This window comes from Notechis scutatus, chromosome 1 (genome assembly GCF_049901735.1).
Source record: "Notechis scutatus isolate UNSWTSFEM ecotype Mainland chromosome 1, rNotScu1.2, whole genome shotgun sequence".
Taxonomy (NCBI): Eukaryota; Metazoa; Chordata; class Lepidosauria; order Squamata; family Elapidae; genus Notechis; species Notechis scutatus.
Window position 1 is genome coordinate 336,048,889 of NC_142009.1, and position 20,997 is coordinate 336,069,885.

The following is a 20,997-nucleotide window of genomic DNA, read 5'->3' on the forward strand; positions in this document are numbered from 1 at the left end:
ACTCTACTCTATTCTGCTACTCTACTCCATTCTACTCTATATACTCTACTCTATTCTGCTCCTCTCCTCTCTTCTCTTCTCTTCTCTTCTATTCTATTCTATTCTATTCTATTCTATTCTATTCTATTCTATTCTCTACTCTGTTCTGTTCTGCTATTCTATTCTACTCTACTCTACTCTACTCTACTCTACTCTACTCTACTCTGCTACTCTACTGTGCTCTGCTCTGTTCTCTCTTCTACTTTATTCTGCTCCTCTACTCTACTCTACTCTAATTTTTCTGACTGGTTTCTTGTTCTGACCCCCTGTGTCGCGAAACCAAGCCATAATGGAAGCAGAAACCATGAGTGTTACTACTGCTTTAAAATGCCTTGGTAAGACCACACTTGGAATATTGCATCCCAATTCCTAAACAGTATGAAGAACGGTTGCAGGAATTGGGTATGTCTAGTTTAATGAAGAGAAGGAGTAAGGGGACATGATAGCAGTCTTCCACTATTTGAGGGGCTGCCACAGAGAGGAAGGGGGTCAAGCTATTCTCCAAAGCCCCTGAAGGCCAGACAAGGAATAATGGATGGAAACTGAACAAGCAGAGATTCAACCTGGAAATAAGGAGAAATTTTACGATGGAGAACAATCCACCCATGGAACAGAAGTTGCCTTCGGAAGTTGTGGGAGCTTCATCACTGGAGGCTTTCAAGAAGAGACTGAACTGCCATCTTTCAGAAATGGCGTAGTAGGGTCTCCTGCTTGGGCAGGGGGTTTGGACTAGATGACCTACCACAGTGGTGGCTAACCCTTTTGGGCTCCTGCGCTGAAAATGGTGCACTCGCATGTGCAGTGGGGCTCTTCTGCGTGCCAGTAGAAGTGGCTCCGCATGCCACTTCTTGCATACGTGCCATAGGTTTGCCATCACGGACCTACAAGGCCCCTTCCAACTCTGTTAATCTGTATCTTCCTCTGGCTGTTAGGTAACCAAGGGCGCCTGCCTCTCTTATCGGATGGGTTGCTAGGCAGCATCTATTCCCCTCTTCTCTCAAGGTTATCTACACATTCGTTAGGCCGATTCCTAGAACCTTTATTTATTTATTAATTGATTTATTTTATTTTGTCAAGCAGGCTTTTGATAATATACATAAAGTATAAACATGACTGTTGATACATGAAATAGATACAAATAAAAGGGACTATTAAGACAGGGACGGTAGGCATGTGGGTGTGCTTACGCATCCCCCTTACAGACCTCTTAGGAATCGGGAGTCCTAGGGCGGGAAGGCACCTCAGAGATCTTCTAGTCCAGCCCCCTTGCCGCAGGCGGCAGACCTTCCACCATCCCGGTTCAAAGCTCTCCAAGCTACCATTCCCACGCCTCTTGTTCTGCACCCTGGAATGTAAACATCATCCGGTGCTGCGGGGATGGAGTGAACTGCTGCGGTTGTGGTGATGCTGTGATCAGCGCTAGGAGGGGGCTGAATGTAGCTCAGCTGTCCTCAATGTGGCAGGGTGGGTGGGGTGGGGTGAAGGGAGGGTGACGCTGAGGAAGATGTGGCTGTTTGGGGGCTGCGAAGAGCAGCCGGACCACCCCACAGGGGGTGTGGAGGTGTGCGCTTTGATAAACGATGTGTGTCTGCACATTGTTACCCGACAATCTCAGTTGCGCTGTTCCAGATTTAAAAGCCCCGTGGAAAACATAAACAAATAAAAATGCGGTACCCAGAACAGCGTAGGATAAAGCATTTGTTCTGTTTTATTCTGTTCTGTTCCATTATTCTAATTTCTGATCTATTCTGTTCTGTTCTGTTCTGTCCCATCCCATCCTATTCTGTTCTGTTATTCCTGTTTCTATTCTGTTGTATTCTGTTCTGTTCCATTATTCCTGATTCTATTCTATTCTATATTATTTCTTCTCTTATTCCATTCTATATTCCATTCCATTCCATTCTATTCCATATTCTCTCTTCTCTTCCTCCATTCTCTATTCTATTCCATTCTATTTCCATATATTCGTTTCTTTCTTTTTCTTTTCTTTTCTATTTCCATATATTCTATTCTTTTCTATTTTATTCTATTCTGTTCTGTTCTGTTCTGTTCTGTCCTGTCCTGTCCCATCCCATCCCATTCTATATATTCTCTTCTCTTCTCTTCTCTTCTCTTCTCTTCTCTTCTCTTCTCTTCTCTTCTCTTCTCTTCTCTTCTCTTCTCTTCTCTTCTCTTCTCTTCTCTTCCCTTCCCTTCTCTTCCCTTCCCTTCCCTTCCCTTCCCTTCTCTTTCTCTTCTCCGATTATATTTCTACAAATTTACATATCCATCTATCTAAGACCTTCGGCTATGTGCAGAGTATTTTTAATGATTCTTCACCAGCTGTGTATTTTCATGCTTTTATTTTTTTGTACTGTATGTGTGTGTGGGGGTGCGTGTGGGTGTATATATATTTGTTTTTAATGATGTGAGTTGCTCAGAGTCATGTATTCTTGTTTAGTCCTGCGTTCTTGTTTAGATTTGGCTTTTAATGGCTTTTAATGGTTATTTAAGATGGTTTGAACTGTTGATTTTATTGTGCACCGCCCAGAGTCACATTTGTGTGATGGGTGGCAGTATTAATTTGACAAAGGGATAAATTAAGTGTACTTGATATGGGTGGTCATAGAAATAAAATAGAATAAAGGGAGGGAGGGAGGAGGTAAGAAAGGAGAGAAGGAGGGCAGGAGAGGAAAGAAGGGGGAGAGGGAGAGAGGGAGGAGGAAAGAAGGAAAAAAGAAAAAGAGAGGGGAGAGGGAGGTTACAGATTACAGATAATCGGAAGGGACCTTGTAGGTCATCTAGTCCAACCCCCACCCAAGCAGGAGACCCTACACTATTTCTGACAAATGGCAGTCCAATCTCTTCTTGAAAGGGAGGGAAAGAGGGATGAAGGAAGAAAAAAATGCAGGCAGGCAGGCAGGCAGGCAGGCAAGAAGAAGGAAGGAAGGAAGGAAGGAAGGAAGGAAGGAAGGAAGGAAGGAAGGAAGGAAGGAAGGAAGGAAGGAAGGAAGGAAGGAAGGAAGGAAGGAAAAGAGAGGGAGAGAGAGAGGAGGGAGAGAGGGATGAATGGAGGCAAGAAGGCAAGTGAGGCAGGAAGGAAGGAAGGAAAAAGAGAGGAGAGGGGAGGAGAGGGATGAAGGAAGGCAAAAATGCAGGCAGGCAGGCAAGAAGGAAGGAAGGAAAAAAAGAGGAGAGAGGGAAGGAGAGAGGGATGAATGGAGGCAAGAAGGCAAGTGAGGCAGGAAGGAAGGAAGGAAAAAGAGAGGAGAGAGGGAGGGAGAGAGGGATGAAGGAAGGCAAAAATGCAGGCAGGCAAGAAGGAAGGAAGGAAGGAAGGAAGGAAGGAAGGAAGGAAGGAAGGAAGGAAGGAAGGAAGGAAGGAAGGAAGGAAGGAAAAAGAGAGAGAGAGAGGGAAGGGGAGAGGGATGAATGGAGGCAAGAAGGCAGTGAGGCAGGAAGGAAGGAAGGAAAAAGAGAGGAGAGAGGGAGGGAGAGAGGGATGAAGAAAGGAAAGAAGACAGGGAAGCAGGTAGGCAGGCAGGCAGGAAAAAGAGGAGGGAGGGAGGAAAGAAAAGTGATAAGGAGAGGAAGGGTAGGAGGGATGGAGGAAGGAAGGAAAAAGGTAGATGGAAGGATAGAGGAAGGGAGGAAAGAAATGAGAAAAAGGAAGGGGGGGTGTAGGAAGGATGGAAGAAGAAAAAGGAAGGGGAAGGAAGGAAGGAAGGGAAGGAAGGAAGGAAGGATAAACGAAGAAGCAAATATACTTCTACCTAAAGAGAAACTCCAAGGAATTGTTCCTGAGAAGGACTATTTTTTAAAAAAATAATAATTCTTTTTATAGCTGGTCTAAATCTTCTCTTCTGACATGTTCACTTTTGGGACCTAATTTCCAAACTACAGAATCTTTGCAGGAAATTTTTCCTCTCAGCCAATTTCTAGAATTCTGCGCGATTTGATTTTTTTTTTCACATCGCCGACGGCGATCTGTTAGCCTAATTGAGCTGGAGAATGATGAGGATTTGCCCCCGAGGAGACATCCCACCCCCCCAAGTCCTTTATTTCCTATGTTGAGAAACGGAACCGCGCATCGATTGATCGCATCTGGGACTCGAAGAATGGCAACTGAAGGAAGCCTTCGGCTCCCTGAAGGTGCCGGAGTGCCATTAACTCGACGCGCAAAGATACCCTCAAAACCTAAATTAATTCTTTCCCAGCTTAGCTGGTGAAAACTCGGCAATTGTTGCAAAGATTGCGGTACCAGGGACCAGCGTGGCTGTAAGGTAAAGCGATCTTGCACCATAAAAAATAAATTAAAAATGACCAGTGATCCTTTCTCCTTTTTTTTCTCTCTCTCTCCACGACAACAATCTTGTGAGGTGGGCTGGGCTCAGAGAGATTCATTGGCTTAGCCTGCTTCCTGCCCTAAGGTGGGACTAGAACTCACAGTCTCCCAGTATTTGGACCAATATCAAACAGCTGGCTTTCATGTCTATGGCAGGACTAGAACTCACAGTCTCCTAGTGATTGGCCCAAAGTCACCCAGCAATCTTTCATACCTAAAATGGAACTAGAATTCACAGTCTCCTGGTGATTGGCCCAAAGTCACCCAGCTGGCTTTCATGCCTAAAATGGAACTAGAATTCACCGTCTCCTGGTGATTGGCCCAAAGTCACCCAGCTGGCTTTCATGCCTAAGGCAGGACTGGAACTCATAGTCTCCTAGTGATTGGCCCAAAGTCACCCAGCAATCTTTCATGCCTAAAATGAAACTAGAATTCACAGTCTCCTGATGATTGGCCCAAAGTCACCCAGCTGGCTTTCATGCCTAAAATGGAACTAGAATTCACCGTCTCCTGGTGATTGGCCCAAAGTCACCCAGCTGGCTTTCATGTCTAAGACAGGACTAGAACTCACAGTCTCCTAGTGATTGACCCAAAGTCACCCAGCCATCTTTCATGCCTAAAATGGAACTAGAACTCACCATCTCCTAGTGATTGCCCAAAATAACCCAGCTGGCTTTCATGCCTAAATCAGGTCTAGAACTCACAGTCTCCTGGTGTTTGATCCAAAGTCACCCAGCCAGTTTTTATGCTCAATAAGGGACTAGAACTCACCGCCTCCTGTTTTCTAGCCCAATGCCTTAACCACCAGGCTGATGTCGCAGCGGATGCACTAATTAAATCCATGCTCCCCCTCCGCTCTTGCGTTCTTCCGCCTTTTTAAACCCCCATTACACCATGATTCCATGCTGACCCCAGAATCCTTCGCGGGGCAAACGGAATGGAGCTGAGTGTTTACTGGCCAGATGCCCTTCCTGTCACCAGTGCGGAGTTATATTCAGCAGAGTTATATTCTTGACGTGCCCAGAGAGAGAAACATCTGCCTCTACCTAGGATCGAACTCGCAGCCTCCTGCTTGTGAGGTGAGAGCTTCGCCTCTAGGCCACCTCACTACTCCTTTGCTGGCGCGAAGGGTAGTCGAAAAAGCAGCCTGTCGGGCCATTGCCTGAGAGCAACCGCAGGGAGACCGTGCCGTCGTTGCTCAATGCCTCTTTTGGCCCAGCCAAGGTGCTAATCCTCATGCAGTTTCCTGAGAGACCTGCCATTCTGTTGAGTTGGCAGAGCAATGAAGCGCTCTCAATGGGGGCAAGATTCCCGTGCCAGGAGACGCCACAAGTCGCTAGACCTCACTCCCGGAGGGGGCGTGTGTGCCGACCCGAGTGGGGCATTATGGGAAAAGCGCCAACTTTCCCCCACAGGGCCGATCTTCTTTGGGCAACCTGCTTTCTTGCCACCCCCCCCCCACCCCACCCCGAAACCTCTTGTTTCTTCCTCCTGCTGCAACCTGAACCCTCCATTTGTCTCACTTTCCCGATTCTCCTTTTCAGGAGCTTCCCGTAGTCTGGAGGTTGCCATGGCAACGCAGCAGGCCTCCCTGGCCTGCTTACTCCGATATCGGGGCCGCTTACGCGATCCGCCTCGGATGACAGAAGCCTTTCTTTTCCTCGCCCGGCGGTGCCAGCCGCAGACAGGGGCCTCCTTGAAAGCAGGATTTCGAGCTATCGTTGATTAAAAGGCCAAGCCCTCCTCAGATGAGAGGGAACCGGTGCATGGGCAGAGTGCATTTTTTCTGCCTTTCAGCATCCTGAGTTTGCAGGCTTGAAGCATCCAGGCTCGCAAATCTAAGGTGTGAAGCCCACTCCGGGGCTGCCATTTGAATCTGGAACCGGGTCCCCGGAAGCTGCCTGCCTCAGCTTGCTCCCAAATCCACTAGCCTCTGAGCGTGCAAAGAGTACCTTTCCGAGCAATACGCCTCTAGCTCTGTAGAGAAAGGTTGAATGGTAGAATTTCTGAATTAACATAGGCCCCTCTCCCACCAATAATGGCTTAATAGAAGTTTGTTGAAGTCCAAGAACCTAGTTTCTAAATAGCTCTTATAATCTGGGGTCTTCTAAACTGATTAAATTCTGTCAGGTTATAGGTTGTTTCTCTGCATCATATAATATACTAGCTCAACACCTGTGTTTCACTACAAAACTATGTGGTGGGGCTTAGTTTTGGGGGAGGAAAATAAGGGTGGGGGGAAATTGTGCCTCTGCCTACCAGCATCCATCAGTGTTCATCTGGCTAGCGTCCTGTCAGGGTGTGAGAGAGTTGAGGGCTGTTTGGAAACTGAAGCAGTATTTGCTGTGTGAGCAAGGAAGAGACAGCAAGGAGCCTGGACGTGGCTTAGCTCAACTGTTCTGTACTAAAGCTGCTTGGTGCTCTGAAACTGAATCTGAACCTCCTCTCCTCTGCTTGTGTTTTGTCTTTGGAATATATTTCTTTTCAGGTGGGGAGGGGGAGTAGAACTCCTTAGCACTGGAGCATGTTAATAATAATAATATAGGGAATACTAATGCTCTGATGGTCATTTCGACAAATCCTTTCTATGGTTGGTATTGATCTTAGCATAGCAACTCCATAAAACAAGCAATAACATAACATGACATAACATAACACAACACAACAAACATAATATAACATAGCAAACATAACATAACAAACATAACAATGTAACATAACAACATAAATAACATAACAAAACACATAACACACCACACCACAAAACATAACAATATATTAATTTTCTAGAGCAGTATTTCTCAGTCTGGGTCTCTTTAAGAGGCCTGGACTTCAACTCCCAGAATTCTCCAGCCAGGCTGGCTAGGGAATTCTGGGAGTTGAAGTCCAGGCCTCTTAAAGGGACCCAGACTGAGAAACACGGCTCTGGACTGCTCTGTAAAAGGACATTTGATTCAAGGGGGCTATTGTAGTGCTATTGACAACTTCGCATTCAGGTTCTACCCAATCTCAAGATTGCAAACTTCCCGACCTCCCGCGGACCCGCTGAAATATTCACCAGCGCCCCCGTTATCATGGAATAACCCCCCCTCTTGCTAAAATGAACCACGTAGAATGGATAGAACCTCCACTGTCAGAGGCAGTCTATCTTAGACCGCACCGGTTCCGAAATTGTCACTCCTTGCCTACTGCGGAATGTCAGATGCCACAGGAAAGTCACACTGTCAGCGTTCCAGCAACCCTCCACTCCAACCAATAACTCCGAGACAGACATCTTCTCAAAAGTTCCTTTTAATTGGACAGTAAACTGGCACAAGTGGGGAATCCTGAATCTGAAAGTTCCGGGCTTCCTTACAATAAGTAAAAACTACAAAATCCATCCCCCTGCACCCATCATCACATCACATGGCCCAATCACCATCCGCCCCAAGTTAAGACTTCCCCTCACTTAGGCGCAACACAACCTGACCTTGAATCAGAAAAAAAAGAATGTTGTTATGTCTAATTAGATATACCCCAATAAATTCCCCCCTCCCACTTTCCCAGGCTGAATTGTGGCAGCATGGGAGCATCGGATCTCAATATGGCTTCTAAAGCTCACACAGACACACACACACACACACGCAAAGGCAGCGTTGCGTTACCTCTCTCCGATAAACAGAGTCCGGTTGATGGTCAGCATCCGTTGGATATGGAGGCGCTCGGCGCTGCCGTCCTGGCCAGCAAAACGGCCAAGTCCGTTGCCCACGAAGACGGCATATTGCTTCACGTCTGCAGGAAATCAAAGGAAAGACGGGTGGGAAGTCAGAGGTAGTCCTTAACTTACGACCACAACGGTACCCAGCATTTCTGATACTAAGTGAGACCGTTGTTAAGTGAGGGGTTTTTTTTTGCCCCGTTTTACAGCCTTTCCCACCTCAGTTGTTAAGTGAATCACTACCGTTGTTAAACTAGTAATCTGGTTGTTAAGCAAATCTGGCTTTCCTCCTTGACTTTGCTTGTCAGAAGGGCAAAAAGAGGATTGCGTCACCCCGAGACACTGCAATATGAGTCACTTGCCGAGCGTCTGAATTTTGATTAATGTGCTCCTGGGGATGCTGTGCAAGTCGTATGTCTGAAAACCGATCGTAAGTTTCTGTAGTGCAATTGTAACTCTAAACAGTCACTAAACGAATTGTTGTAAATAGAATAGAATAGAATAGAAGACTAGAATAGACTAGACTAGACTAGACTAGAATAGAATAGAATAGAATAGAATTCTTTATTGGCCAAGTGTGGTTGGACACACAAGGAATTTGTCTTTGGTGTATATGCTCTCAGTGTACATAAAGAAAAAAATAAAATACATTCATCAAGAATCATAAGATACAACACCTAGTGATAGTCATAGGATACTAATAAGCAATCAAATCATACTAGGAAACAAAACAATATAAACTATAAAGATACAAGGAACAGGGTTATAGTCTTAAGTGGGAAGAGATAGGTACTAGGAAGGATGAGAAGAAGAAAAGTAATAGACTAGACTAGACTAAACTAGAATAGACTAGACTAGAATAGAATTCTTTATTGGCCAAATGTGATTGGACACCCAAGGAATTTGTCTTGGTACAAATGCTCTCAGTGTCCATAAAAGAAAAGATACATTCGTCAAGAGTCAAGAATCATCAGGTACAACACTTAATGATAGTCACAGGGTACAAATAAGCAATCAAATTCTACTAGGAAACAGCCAATATAAACCGTGAGGATACAAGTGACAAAGGTTACAGTCATACAGTCACAAATGGGAGGGGATGGGTGATAAGGAGTGATGAGAAGATTAATAGTAATAGTAGTGCAGACTTTGTAAATAGTTGGACAGTGTTGAGGGAATTATTTGTTTAGCAGAGTGATGGCATTCAAGGGGAAAAACTGTCCTTGTGTCTAGTTGTTCTGGTGTGCAGTGCTCTATAGCGTCGTTTTGAGGGAAGGAGTTGAAACAGTTTATGTCCGGGATGTGAGGGGTCTTTCGATATTATCACAGCCCTCTTTTTGACTCGTGCAGCATAAATCAAGGAAGACCTGTATTGAGCCATTTCCAAGAATCCAGGCCTAGTTATTCAACCTCAGGATGAGGGAAATCCAACGCGGAGCGATTGCCCTGGTAGTTTTTGATGGATTTAGGATCAGGTCAGGTGGGTTCAAATCAAGGGTTGGGCTTCAAAAAATTTAGCAACTGGTTCGTTGCCTGGTTGCTGATGGGCGTGGCCATGGTGGGCATTATGGCCTAGTCGGCCTCCTGTACCATGGTGAGGGTGGAGTTTTTGCCCTCCCTGGGCTCCGGAGGTTTCCCTCAAGCCTCCAGGAGGGCGAAAATGGCCTTCCCGGGCTCGGGAGGCCACCTGGAAGCCAGAAACTGGCCCGTTTCCGGTCTTCCAGAGCCTTACGGAGGCCTGTTTTTCACCCTCCCCGAGCATCCACGCAGGCCTTGCACTTACCTGGAAACCAAAATGGGCCTTGTGGAGACTCCCGGGACGGTTTGGGGCACGCGGGGCCAGCCAGTCGTGGCAACTACTGATTCGATGAACCAGATGTAAAATTAGCATCCGGTTCGCCTGAACCGGTGCCAACCAGTAGCATCCCACTCCTGGTTCAACTCCTGTTTCGAAGAGGTTTTGGAGCATCAAATATATAGGATTGCACTTGCACAAGGCTGGGAAAAGGATACTATCCCATCAGAAGGTCCTGTCATCCAAAAGATTTTAGATTGTGTGGAAATGGATAAACTCACCCTAGAGCCATGATGGTGAAGCCTACAGCATGTGTGGCACGCAAAGCCATTTGTGCCGGCATGTGAGCTGCAGGCAAACTTACCTCACTGGGCATGCGCACGCCTCACGGCTGATTTTCAGCTGGTTTGAGGCCCTTTTCGGCCTCCCAAAGGCTTGGGGATGGCTTTTCCAGGCTTCTGCAGGATTTGCAGGCCGAAAACTAGCCCCCTTTCATCACTTCCTGTTGTTCCGAAAATACCAGAAGTGACGAAACAGGGCTAGTTTTCGGCCTGCAGAAGCCTGCAGAAGCCTTCCTCAAGCCTCTGGGAGGCCAAAAAAGGCCTCAAACCAGCCGAAAATCAGCTGTGAGGCGTACTGCAGGTAAGGGGGTGGCTGGGTTGGGGATTACGCATGTATGCGTAGGAGGCATGCGGGGGGGCCCACGCATTGCCTTCTGGGTGCTGGCACGCGAGTGCGAGCGTGCAAGCGCGTGCACCATTTTTGGCACAGGAGCCCCAAATGGTTAGCCACCACTGCCCTAGAGTTAAAAGGCAAGGAAGACTTGGGATATTATACAGTATGGGAAAATTGGTATGAATGGATAGACAATAGGAATCAGGATCATAGAGATAAGAAGATATAGAAATGTATAAGAATAATTAGAAAGGTGTGGAAATGTGTATATGTATGTAACAAAGATGCCTCAGTACTGTTAAAGAGGATTAACTTAGACAGAATACAAAATCTGAAAATGTCAATATTATGCAGGGGGGGGGGGGGAATGAAGTGGCCACAGCGTTTCAAATATAGGCTGTTAGAGAATTAATAGCTAGCTGTTATAAATGTTAAATCTAAACCAGAGTAAATTTGGACACATTGAAAAAAATAAAAAAAGAGGTTTTGGAAAGGGCCCTTGGAGGTGCAGTGGTTAGAATGCGGTATTGCTGGCTCTGTAAACCACTTAGAGAGGGCTGTAAAGTATGGTCAAGCGGTATATAAGTCCAAGTGCTATGGCTAACTGTCTATCTATCACAGGGGTGTCTAGCTCAAGGCCCAAATCTGGCTTGCACGTTGCTTAAATCCATAGGGCTGGCCTGGAAGTAGCTAAGGATTGGCCCGCGGTGCCTCTGACAGCCAAACGGGATGCGTAGGAGGTACACACAGTCCCCCCCACTGCCTATTTTTGCCCTGGACGGCCTCCTGCAACATTCTGCTGGCCAAAACGTGCCCCCACCCCGTGCCCAATTCATTTAATGACCACTTAATTCACTTTAACAATCACACAATTTGCTTAATGGCCACCCGATTCACTTCACCACCAGACACTTCACTGAAAGGCCACACAATTCACTTAAGAATCACACCAGTCACTGAATGGCCACAGGATTCACTTAATGACCATACAACTCATTTAACAACAACCACACCACTTCACCATCACATGACTTAATAACCATGGTAAAAAAATGGTCGTAAAATCAGGTCCGGTCAGGTGAGGACTTGCTTCGCAACCGGATTGCGTAGTGACCTTCGCTCTGGACCCAAATTGTGGTCGTTAAGTCGGGGACTGTCCCTAATTTAACCCAATAACCCTCCAGTTAGCCAAACCTCTCCCGCCAGGCACTTACAGTCCTCCAGAGCGACGCTGATGGGCCCGGATTCTTCGGGGAAGTGGGCCCGAGACGTCCTCTCCAACAGCAGTAGGAAGACGAGAGGCAGGCAGGCAGGGCTCATGGCTTCCGTGCGGTGTGCCTTTCGCACCCCTGAAAAATGAGAAAGATACGAAGAATATTAAGCCATTAGGTCAAGTAAAGTCAATATTACACCGCCGTATCGCTTGGGGGGTATGACCATTGTACGAGGGATGGGGTGGCTCGGTGGCTAAGACGCTGAGCTTGTCGATCAGAAAGGTCAGCAGTTCGGGGATTCGAATCCCTAAGTTTATTTTCATTTGTTGCCATTGCACCTCGTACAATGAAACCAAACACCATCTTCAGTGCACATCATGACCGTGAAAATAAAACACAAACACACACAAACTCCACACATTGAATTGAAAACCCCTGACACCACACCAACACTGCACTATGCAGTAGAATTCAAAAGAGCTACTGCCCTGGGATAGAAGCTGTTTTTCAGGCCTATTTGTCCTTGTTTTTATTATCTGGTATCGTCTGCCAGATGGTAATAGTTCAGAAAAAAAGGGTTCCCAGGATGAGATGGATCTTTGAGAATGTTTTGAACTTTCTTAAGGCAGTGGAGCTACAAAGCTCGTCCAAAGAGGGGAGAGGGCAACCAATTGATCCTCTGAGCAATGACGTTCACCCTCTGGAGTGCTGTCCTATCTGCCCCTGTGCAATTGGCAAACCATACAGAGGTGCAGTAAGTTAAGATACTCTCTATGGTGCAGCGGTAGAAGGTCCCCCAGCAGTTTTTCATTCAGTTGTTGTTTCCTGAGAAGTCTCAGGTAGTCTAATCTCTGCTGGGGCCTTTTGACCAGGGCTGCAATGTGAGCACTGCGTCACGGAGTGAGCTCCTGTTCCTTGTCCCAGCTTCTGCCAACCTAGCAGTTCGAAAGCATGTAAAAAAAAAATGCAAGTAGAAAAACAGCGGGAAGGGTGGGAAGGTAACAGCGTTCCGTGCACCTTCGGCGTTTAGTCATGCCGGCCACATGACCACGGAGACGTCTTCGGACAGTGCTGGCTCTTCGGCTTTGTAACGGAGATGAGCAGCACCCGCTAGAGCCGGAAACAACTAGCACATATGTGCAAGAGGAACCTTTACTATTACCTTTTATCGCTTGGGGAAAGAAATAACAAACCCAAATAAAGACAGGTAGGATCTGAGGATCTTGAACCCTAGGCCACACTTGAACACGCTTGCTGTCCTAGTGTTGATCTGTTCCCCAAAATACACCCAAAATCCTGCCTCCCCTTTCTTCTGTGCCTTAGCGGTTGGCTGCGGGAATGAAGATGCCAGTTGCTAAGATAGATCTCTCCTCAGATGAACCCTCCGTGTCGGAACCATTTATCATCCGATTTCGACTTTCGCCGCCCCGGTTTTCCTTTGAACTCCGCTGGGAGAGTTTTAAAGCTCATTTGGTTCGATGGAAGGGAAGGAACGGAGGTCAATTCTGATATTGCAGGGGGTTTTTTTTCGTTTTTTTTTTTCTTGGAGTTAAGCCTTGTTAGCCATAAATCATGGGGAGGTTCTCAGCTTGGGGGCGCCCCTGGGGCCAAAATAGAAATAGCATCCGCCCAGAAAGGTGTATAAATACCTTTTTATTTATGCATGTAAGAAGTAAGTTTCCCCACAGGTATAAGGCAGTGGGGTGGGATTAAACATTTTTTGCTACCGGTTCTGTGGGTGTGGCTTGGTGGGTGTGGCTTGGCTTGATGGGGGTAGCTTGGTGGGCATGGCAGCGGAAGGATACTGCAAAATTCCCATTCCCTCCCCACCCCACTAACCTGCTTTCCAGCTCCGTTCTCCTGGGCAGGGCAACCACAGAAGACCCAGCCGATCAATGGGAGGCGAAGAATAGAAGGGGGCGGGGCCAGTCAGAGGTGGGATTTGCTAGTTTTCTGAACTACTCAAAATTTCCAGGTCCGAACCGGCTGAATACCACCTCTAGTACAATGTGGAAAGATTCTTAGAAATGGGAGACGTATCTTTATTCTATTCTTGCTGGCTAAGGGATTCTGGGAGTTGAAGTCCACGCACCTTAACATTGCTAAAGTGAAGAAACACGACCCTGTCAGTAGTTCTTGACTTACAACAGTCTGTTTAGGGACCGTTCAAAGTCACAACGGCCCTGAAAAAAAGGACTGATGATCGTTTTTCCACACTTATGACTGTCGCAGCATTGAGGTGTGCGGCGGCCTACAGGTGGAGCGCTCGCCTCACAATCAGGAGGCTGTGAGTTCGATCCTAGGTAGGAGGCAGATATTTCTCTCTCTGGGCACGATGAGAATATATATCTGCCGAACAAAACTCTGCATTGACAACAGGAAGAGCATCCGGCCAGGAAACACTCCGTTCCATTCAGTTGGCTTGACTCCACCCCGCAAGGGATTATGGGGTCATTAAAAGGAGATGATGATGATAGTGAAGATGATGGCTGTCACATGATCCTTGGTCACGTGATCAAAATAATCAGACACTTGACTCATATTTATGACGGTTGCAGTGTCCTGGGTTCAGGTATCCCCTTTTGCGACCTTCTGACAACCAAAGTCGACGGCGAAGCCAGATTCAGTTAAGCTGCGTGTAACTTGCAATGATTCATTTAACAACGGTGGCGAGAAAGGTTGCAAAATGGGGCAAAATTCACGGAGCCACTGTCTCGCTTAACAACAGAAACACTTGGGGCTCAATTGTGGTCGTACGTCGAGGACCAGCTAATGCCACTGATGCGATGACGCCAACATAAATGCACATCGTGTCCCCGGCACCTAATTCAACGGGGCCTGAATAAAGTGCTATTTTTAAGAGAAGCAGCAGAATTCCTGCCGGCAAATATATTTTAAGATATCTATTTAGAAGTAGCCCTATTCAATTCGTTGGGACCTCTTTTTCCCCAAATGGATAATTAGCGGTTTGCAAATTCCTCCTTGGAAAATCACTGGCAAGTCATCTGTCAGTCAAACGCAGGAGACCATCTGTTATTGCAGTGACGGGTGGATGGATGGATGGATGACATGCCATCCTTTTTTTTTTTTGCAAGATCTTTTTAAATCTCGCCATTATTATTGTCATAAATAACTGCAGCTGGTGAACAATCTCTAACGCGGCTTCTGCCTCCTAGTTTCCCCACACCAGTCCCTGTGAGGTGGGTTGAGCTGAAAGAGAGCGACCGGCTCTGAAAAATCACCCGGTTGGCTTTGATGCCTATGGCAGAACTAGAATTCACGGTCTCCTGGCAATTGGCCCCAAGTCACCCAACCAGCTTTCAGGCCCTAAACTAGGATTAGAACTCCCAGTCTCTTCGGGATTGGCTCAAAGTCACCCAGCTGGCTTTGATGCCTAAGGCGGGACTAGAACTCAGAGCCTCCTGGCGATTGGACCCAAGTCAACCAGGTGGCTTTCACGCCTATAGTGAGATTACAACTCACCATCTCCTGGGATTGGCTCAAGTCACCCAGTTGGCTTTGATGTCTAAGGCAGGACTAGAATTCACCGTCTCCTGGCAATTGGCTCCAAATTACCCAACCAGCTTTCATGCCTAAACTGGGATTAGAACTCTAGTCTCTTCGGGATTAGCTCAAAGTCACCCAGCTGTCTTTGATGCCTAAGACGGGACTAGAACTCAATGTCTCCTGGTGATTGGCCCCAAGTCAACCAGGTGGCTTTCATGCCTATGGTGGAACTAGAACTCACCATCTCCTGGTGATTGACCCAAAGTCAACCAGGTGGTTTTCATGCCTAAAATGGGACTAGAAATCACACACTCCTGGCAACTGGCTCAGAGTCACCCAATTGGCTTTCATGCTTAAGGCAGGACTAGAACTCACTATCTCCTGGTGACTGGCCCAAAGTCACCCAGTGAGCTTTCATGCCTAAGACGGGACTAGAACTCACTATCTCCTGGTGATTGGCCCAAAGTCACCCAGTGAGCTTTCATGCCTAAGACGGGACTAGAACTCACTATCTCCTGGTGACTGGCCCAAAGTCAACCAGGTGGTTTTCATGCCTAAAATGGGACTAGAAATCACACACTCCTGGCAACTAGCTCAGAGTCACCCAATTGGCTTTCATGCTTAAGGCAGGACTAGAACTCACTATCTCCTGGTGACTGGCCCAAAGTCACCCAGTGAGCTTTCATGCCTAAGACGGGACTAGAACTCACTATCTCCTGGTGACTGGCCCAAAGTCACCCAGTTGGCTTCCATGCCTATGGTGAAACTAGAACTCACCATCTCCCGGTGATTGGCCCAAAGTCAACCAACTGGTTTTCATGCCTAAGGCGAGACTAGAACTCACAGGCTCCTGGCAACTGGCTCAAAGTCACCCCACCAGCTTCCATGCCTAGGGTGGAACTAGAACTCACCATCTCCTGGTGATTGACCCAAAGTCAACCAACTGGTTTTCTTGCCTAAAATGGGACTAGAAATCACAAACTCCTGGCAACTGGATCAAAGTCAACCAGGTGGCTTTCATGTCTAAGGCGGGACTAGAAGTCCCTGTCTCCTGGTGCTTGTCCTGGTGCCCAGCCACTGAACCAAACTAGCCTTCGACTGCATTGAGGAAGGGGAGAACCGGAATGAGAAGGGTATAAATAACACGGATTTTCTTCCCCACTGTGAAGACACCGAAATGCGTGCTGTGACAGCGAAGGAAGAGATTCCGTCATTTTCCCTCTCTCTCCCCCCCCACCGGTGCACCACCTGATGACGGATTGCCGCGAGGACTAATGAAATCAGCAAATTGAGGACAAACAAAAGGAAAATATTTCATCAGGCACGGCATAATCTACTTAGAGAGTTCCACTGCCTCGAGAGGCGTTACAACAGCCACGTTCCAAACAAGCTTTGTAAGTGAGTTTCAACGATCGGATTGTGTTTGATGGACGGCACTTGGCTAGTCGAGGTTTGGGCCTCGCTGCTTGCTCTCCATCCCAAGAGAGAATAACAGAATAACAAGAGTTGGAAGGGACCTTAGAGGTCTTCTAGCCCAACCCCTAATCGAGCAGGAGACACTATTATCCAGAGTTTTGCAGCGTTCATTCAGCGCCAGAAAAATAAACACCGATGGCTAAGGCTTCATTTAACCTCTTGGTAAACATAATAAGTAGATCTTACAAACCAGGTGCAGAGTTCACCAACATGGAGCAAACTCAGACAGAAACATGTTGCGAGTAACTTCAGCAAGACAGAGAGTTTCACTTCCAGTTTCACTTTAGTTCAGCAGGCAAGCAGAGGAGAGAAGCGGTTTCATTTTCAATAGACAGACTCGGAGCTCAACATAGCTTCAGAGTTGCAGAGCTTAATATAGAGCCATATCTAGACTACTTCCAGTTTCAGTTTCCAAACTGTCCTCGTTGGCTGATTTAGTTGCTATGCCTACTCATTGGCTGACCTTGTTACCATGCTCTATTCCAGTTCATGAATAGACTCTGACAACTATCCAATTCCAGACAAATGGTTCTCCAATCTCTTCTTAAGAACCTCCAACTTCAGGCGTCGAGTTGTTCCACTGATTAATCGTCCTCGCTATTAGGTAGTTTCTCCTTCATTCCAGGTTGCTTCTCTTCCTTGATGAGTTTCACATCCATGGTTTCTTGTCCTGCCTTCAGGTGCTTTGGAAAATAAGTTGACCCCCTTCCTCTTTGGGGCAGCCCCCTCAAATGCTGGAAAACTGCTATCATGTCTCCCCTCGTCCAAACAAAAAAAGATGTTGAGGCTTTGGGAAAAGTGCAGAGAAGAGTAACTAAGATGATAAAAGGCCTGGAGACCAAAACATATGAGGGTGGTTGCAAGATTTGGGTTTGGCCAGTCTAGAGAAAGGAAGGGGCTAGGAGAGACATGATAACGGCATTTCACTGCCCCGAAGATGAATGGGTCAACAGGAAACAATGGATGGAACCAATTGAAGGAACTGGGCCTGGCTAGTCTAGTGAAGAGAAGGACCAGGGGAGACAGGAGAGCAGCCTTCCAATATTTGAGGGGCTGCCCCAGAGAGGAGGAAGTGGGTCAAGCTATTTATCAAAGCACCTGTAGGCCAGACAAGGAACAATGGATGGAAACTGATCCAGGAGAGATTCAACCTGGAAATAAAGGAGAAACTTTCTGACAGGGAGAACAATCCACCCATGGAGCAGAAGTTGCCTTCAGAAGTTGTGGGAGCTTCATCCCTGGAAGCTTTCAAGAAGAGACTAGACTGCCATTTGTCAGAAATGGTGGAGGGCAGTGGTGGCTAAATCTTTTTGGCTGCTGTGCCAAAAATTGTGCGTACACCAGCACACACGCACTCACGTGCCAGCACCCAGAATGCAATGCACACCCCACTCTGCCCACACCCCCTGCACATGCGCACTCAATCTCCCTACCCCCCCCTTACCCGTACTGTGCCTCACAGCTGATTTTTCAGCTGGTTTGAGGCCTTTTTGGCCTCCCAGAGGCTTGGAAAAAGCCTCTGCAAGGCTTTTCAGGATGAATCATAGGCCCGTTTGTCACTTCTGGTATTACAGGAAGTGACGAAACGGGCCTATGATTCTTCCTGAAAGCCTTGCAGAGGCTTTTTCCAAGCCTCTGGGAGGCCAAGAAAGGCCTCAGACCAACCAGAAAAAAAAAAACAGCTGCGAGGCACGCGCGCACGCAGTGAGCCTGCAGCTCGCGTGCCAGCACAAATGGCTCTGCGTGCCACTTATGGCATGCATGCCATAGGTTCGCCATTACGAATGTAGGGTCTCCTGCTTCAGTAGGGGGTTGGACTAGACAGCCTACAAGATCCCTTCCAACTCTGTTATTTGATGCACTCCTCAAGGACAGAAGCAACCTGGAATTAAGGAGAAACTTCCTAACAGTGAGGACCATTAACCGGTGGAACTGCTTGCCACCAGAGGTTGTGGGTGCTTCATAACTGGAGGCTTCCAAGAAGAAGCTGGATAGTCTGAAATGGTATATTGTCTTCTGCTTGAGCAAGGGGGTGGGGTTGGACTAGAAGACCTCCAAGGTCCCCTCCAGCTCTATTCTATGGTGTTTCTAGTCCTTCCGTTTATTAGACCAGCCTTCAAGCAAGACATCCTATGCCGGTGACCTTTCCAAACAACTCAAGTCTCAAATGGCAAAATTCATACAGCGACATGCTTTTTTCGTACTCTGCGTTCCCCTTTTAAGAACGGTTCTCTTGTCTCTTATGGAAGCTTAGGGACGCCCGTCGTCTTTCCAAGCCATGTTTCGATGTTCTTTTGACTGCAGGTCACCGTGTCCTGATCAATAAAACTTGTCTAACCTCCTTTGAGGGATCTGACAGAAGTTTGTTCTCCCCCCCGCCCCACCAGAAATCAATGCCGAAAATGCCTGGTTTTGCTCCGCACTTCCGTGCACCGAAACACGGCGAGGCTGATCCACTCACAGCCTGCCTCCCGAATAAATGGATATTTCAATAATTTATTCCCCCACACCCCTGCACATCCTTCTCTCCTCTCCTTTAAGCCAGGAAGGTGCTATTAAATCCTAATTCTCACTTTCCGTTCACAGGTATAAGCGGTGGGAGGTGACAGCTAAAGAGAGAAAGAAATAATAATTCCAAAAAAAAAAAAAACCCAATCCAGGAGGCCTTTTAACTAGATAAAGAACTAGAAAAGGAGATATTATTTATTTTTAATTTGCTTATTGAATTTCAATGCGGCCCATCTCACCCTTAGGTGACTCCACGGATCTGTAGAATATTGGAGGTGGGGAAATTATGGTTTGGTTACAGGAAGAATGGTTGTAGGAACTGGGCCTGGCTAGTCTAGGGAAGAGAAGGACCAGGGGAGACAGGACAGCAGTCTTCCAATACTTGAGGAGGGGTTGCCACAGAGAAGAAGGGGTCAAGCTATTTATCAAAGCGCCTGTAGGCCAGACAAGGAATAATGGATGGAAATCGAACAAGGAGAGATTCAACCTGGAAATAAAGAGAAACTTTCTGACAGGGAGAACAATCAACCCATGGAACAGAAGTTGCCCTCGGAAGTTGTGGGAGCGCCCTCACTTGAGACTTTCAAGAAGAGGCTGGATTGCCATTTGTCAGAAACGGTGTAGGGTCTCCCGCTTGGTCAGGGGGTTGGACTGGATGAGGTCCCTTCCAACCTAATCTAATCTTTGGACATAAATTGTTTCAGCTCCTTCCCTCAAAACGATGCTATAGAGCACTGCACATCAGAACTAGACACAAGGACAGTTTTTCCCCTGAACACCCTCCAAAAGATCAGAAAGTGCCGGTGACCAATCCAGATTCGATCCTGCAACATTATCCTGGAACATGCACCTCTATAACTGTCTGGTTTGGTTCTGCAACCCAACAGGACAGACACAGACTTCAGAGGATAATTAGGACTGCAGAAAAAACAATGGCTACCCGCCTGCCTTCCATGGAGGACCTGTATCCTGCACGAGTCAAAAGAGGGCTGTGAAAATATTTACAGACCCCTCACGCACTGGACATAAATTGTTTCAACTCCTACCCTCAAAACGAGGCTATAGAGCCCTGCACACAAGAACAACTAGACACAAGGACAGTTTTTTTTTCCCCAAAGCCATCACTCTGCTAAACAAATAATTCCCTCAACACTGTCCAACTATTTACAAAGTCTGCACTACTATTACTATTAATCTTCTCATCACTCCTTATCACCCATCCCCTCCCATTTGTGACTGTATGACTGTAACCTTTGTCACTTGTATCCTAACGATTTATATTGGCTGTTTCCTAGTAGAATTTGATTGCTTATTGTACCCTATGACTATTATTAAGTGTTGTATCTTATGACTCTTGACTCTTGATGAATGTTTTTTATGTACACTGAAAGCATTTGCACCAAGATAAATTCCTTATGTGTCTAATCACACTTGGCCAATAAAGAATTCATTCATTCATTCATTCATTCATTCATTCATTCATTCATTCATTCATTGTCCTCTTCTTCCCTTCCTTTCCCTCTTTCCCCAGTACTGGGAACTTCTCAATGCTGGAATTTTCTTCACATAATCTTTATATAATGTGTCCAACAAGTGATAATTAGCGCTTGGTCAATGGCGTCCCCAGGGTACGTTTGGAGTTGATGTGTTCAATGATCTATTGACTTGCTTCTTCAGTTCTTCAGGAAAATTCCCAGACGCCTCCTCCAAACTCAACACTGATTTAACAAGCTTCTGCCAACAACAAAGTTCGTCGACCAGG

At 46.8% G+C, this 20,997-nt stretch overlaps 1 protein-coding gene across 1 annotated transcript in view; it reads right to left on the reverse strand.

Annotated features, from left to right (window-relative positions):
• Positions 1-20,997, reverse strand: part of SEMA6B (semaphorin 6B) — a 213,478-nt gene that overhangs the window by 69,178 nt on the left and 123,303 nt on the right. The window contains exons 2-3 of the mRNA XM_087952008.1: positions 11,745-11,879; positions 8,008-8,134 (exon numbers count right to left, since the gene is read on the reverse strand). Of these exons, the coding sequence (XP_087808134.1) occupies positions 8,008-8,134; positions 11,745-11,850 (233 nt within the window). The 5' untranslated portion in view covers positions 11,851-11,879. The remainder of the gene's footprint in view (positions 1-8,007; positions 8,135-11,744; positions 11,880-20,997) is intronic.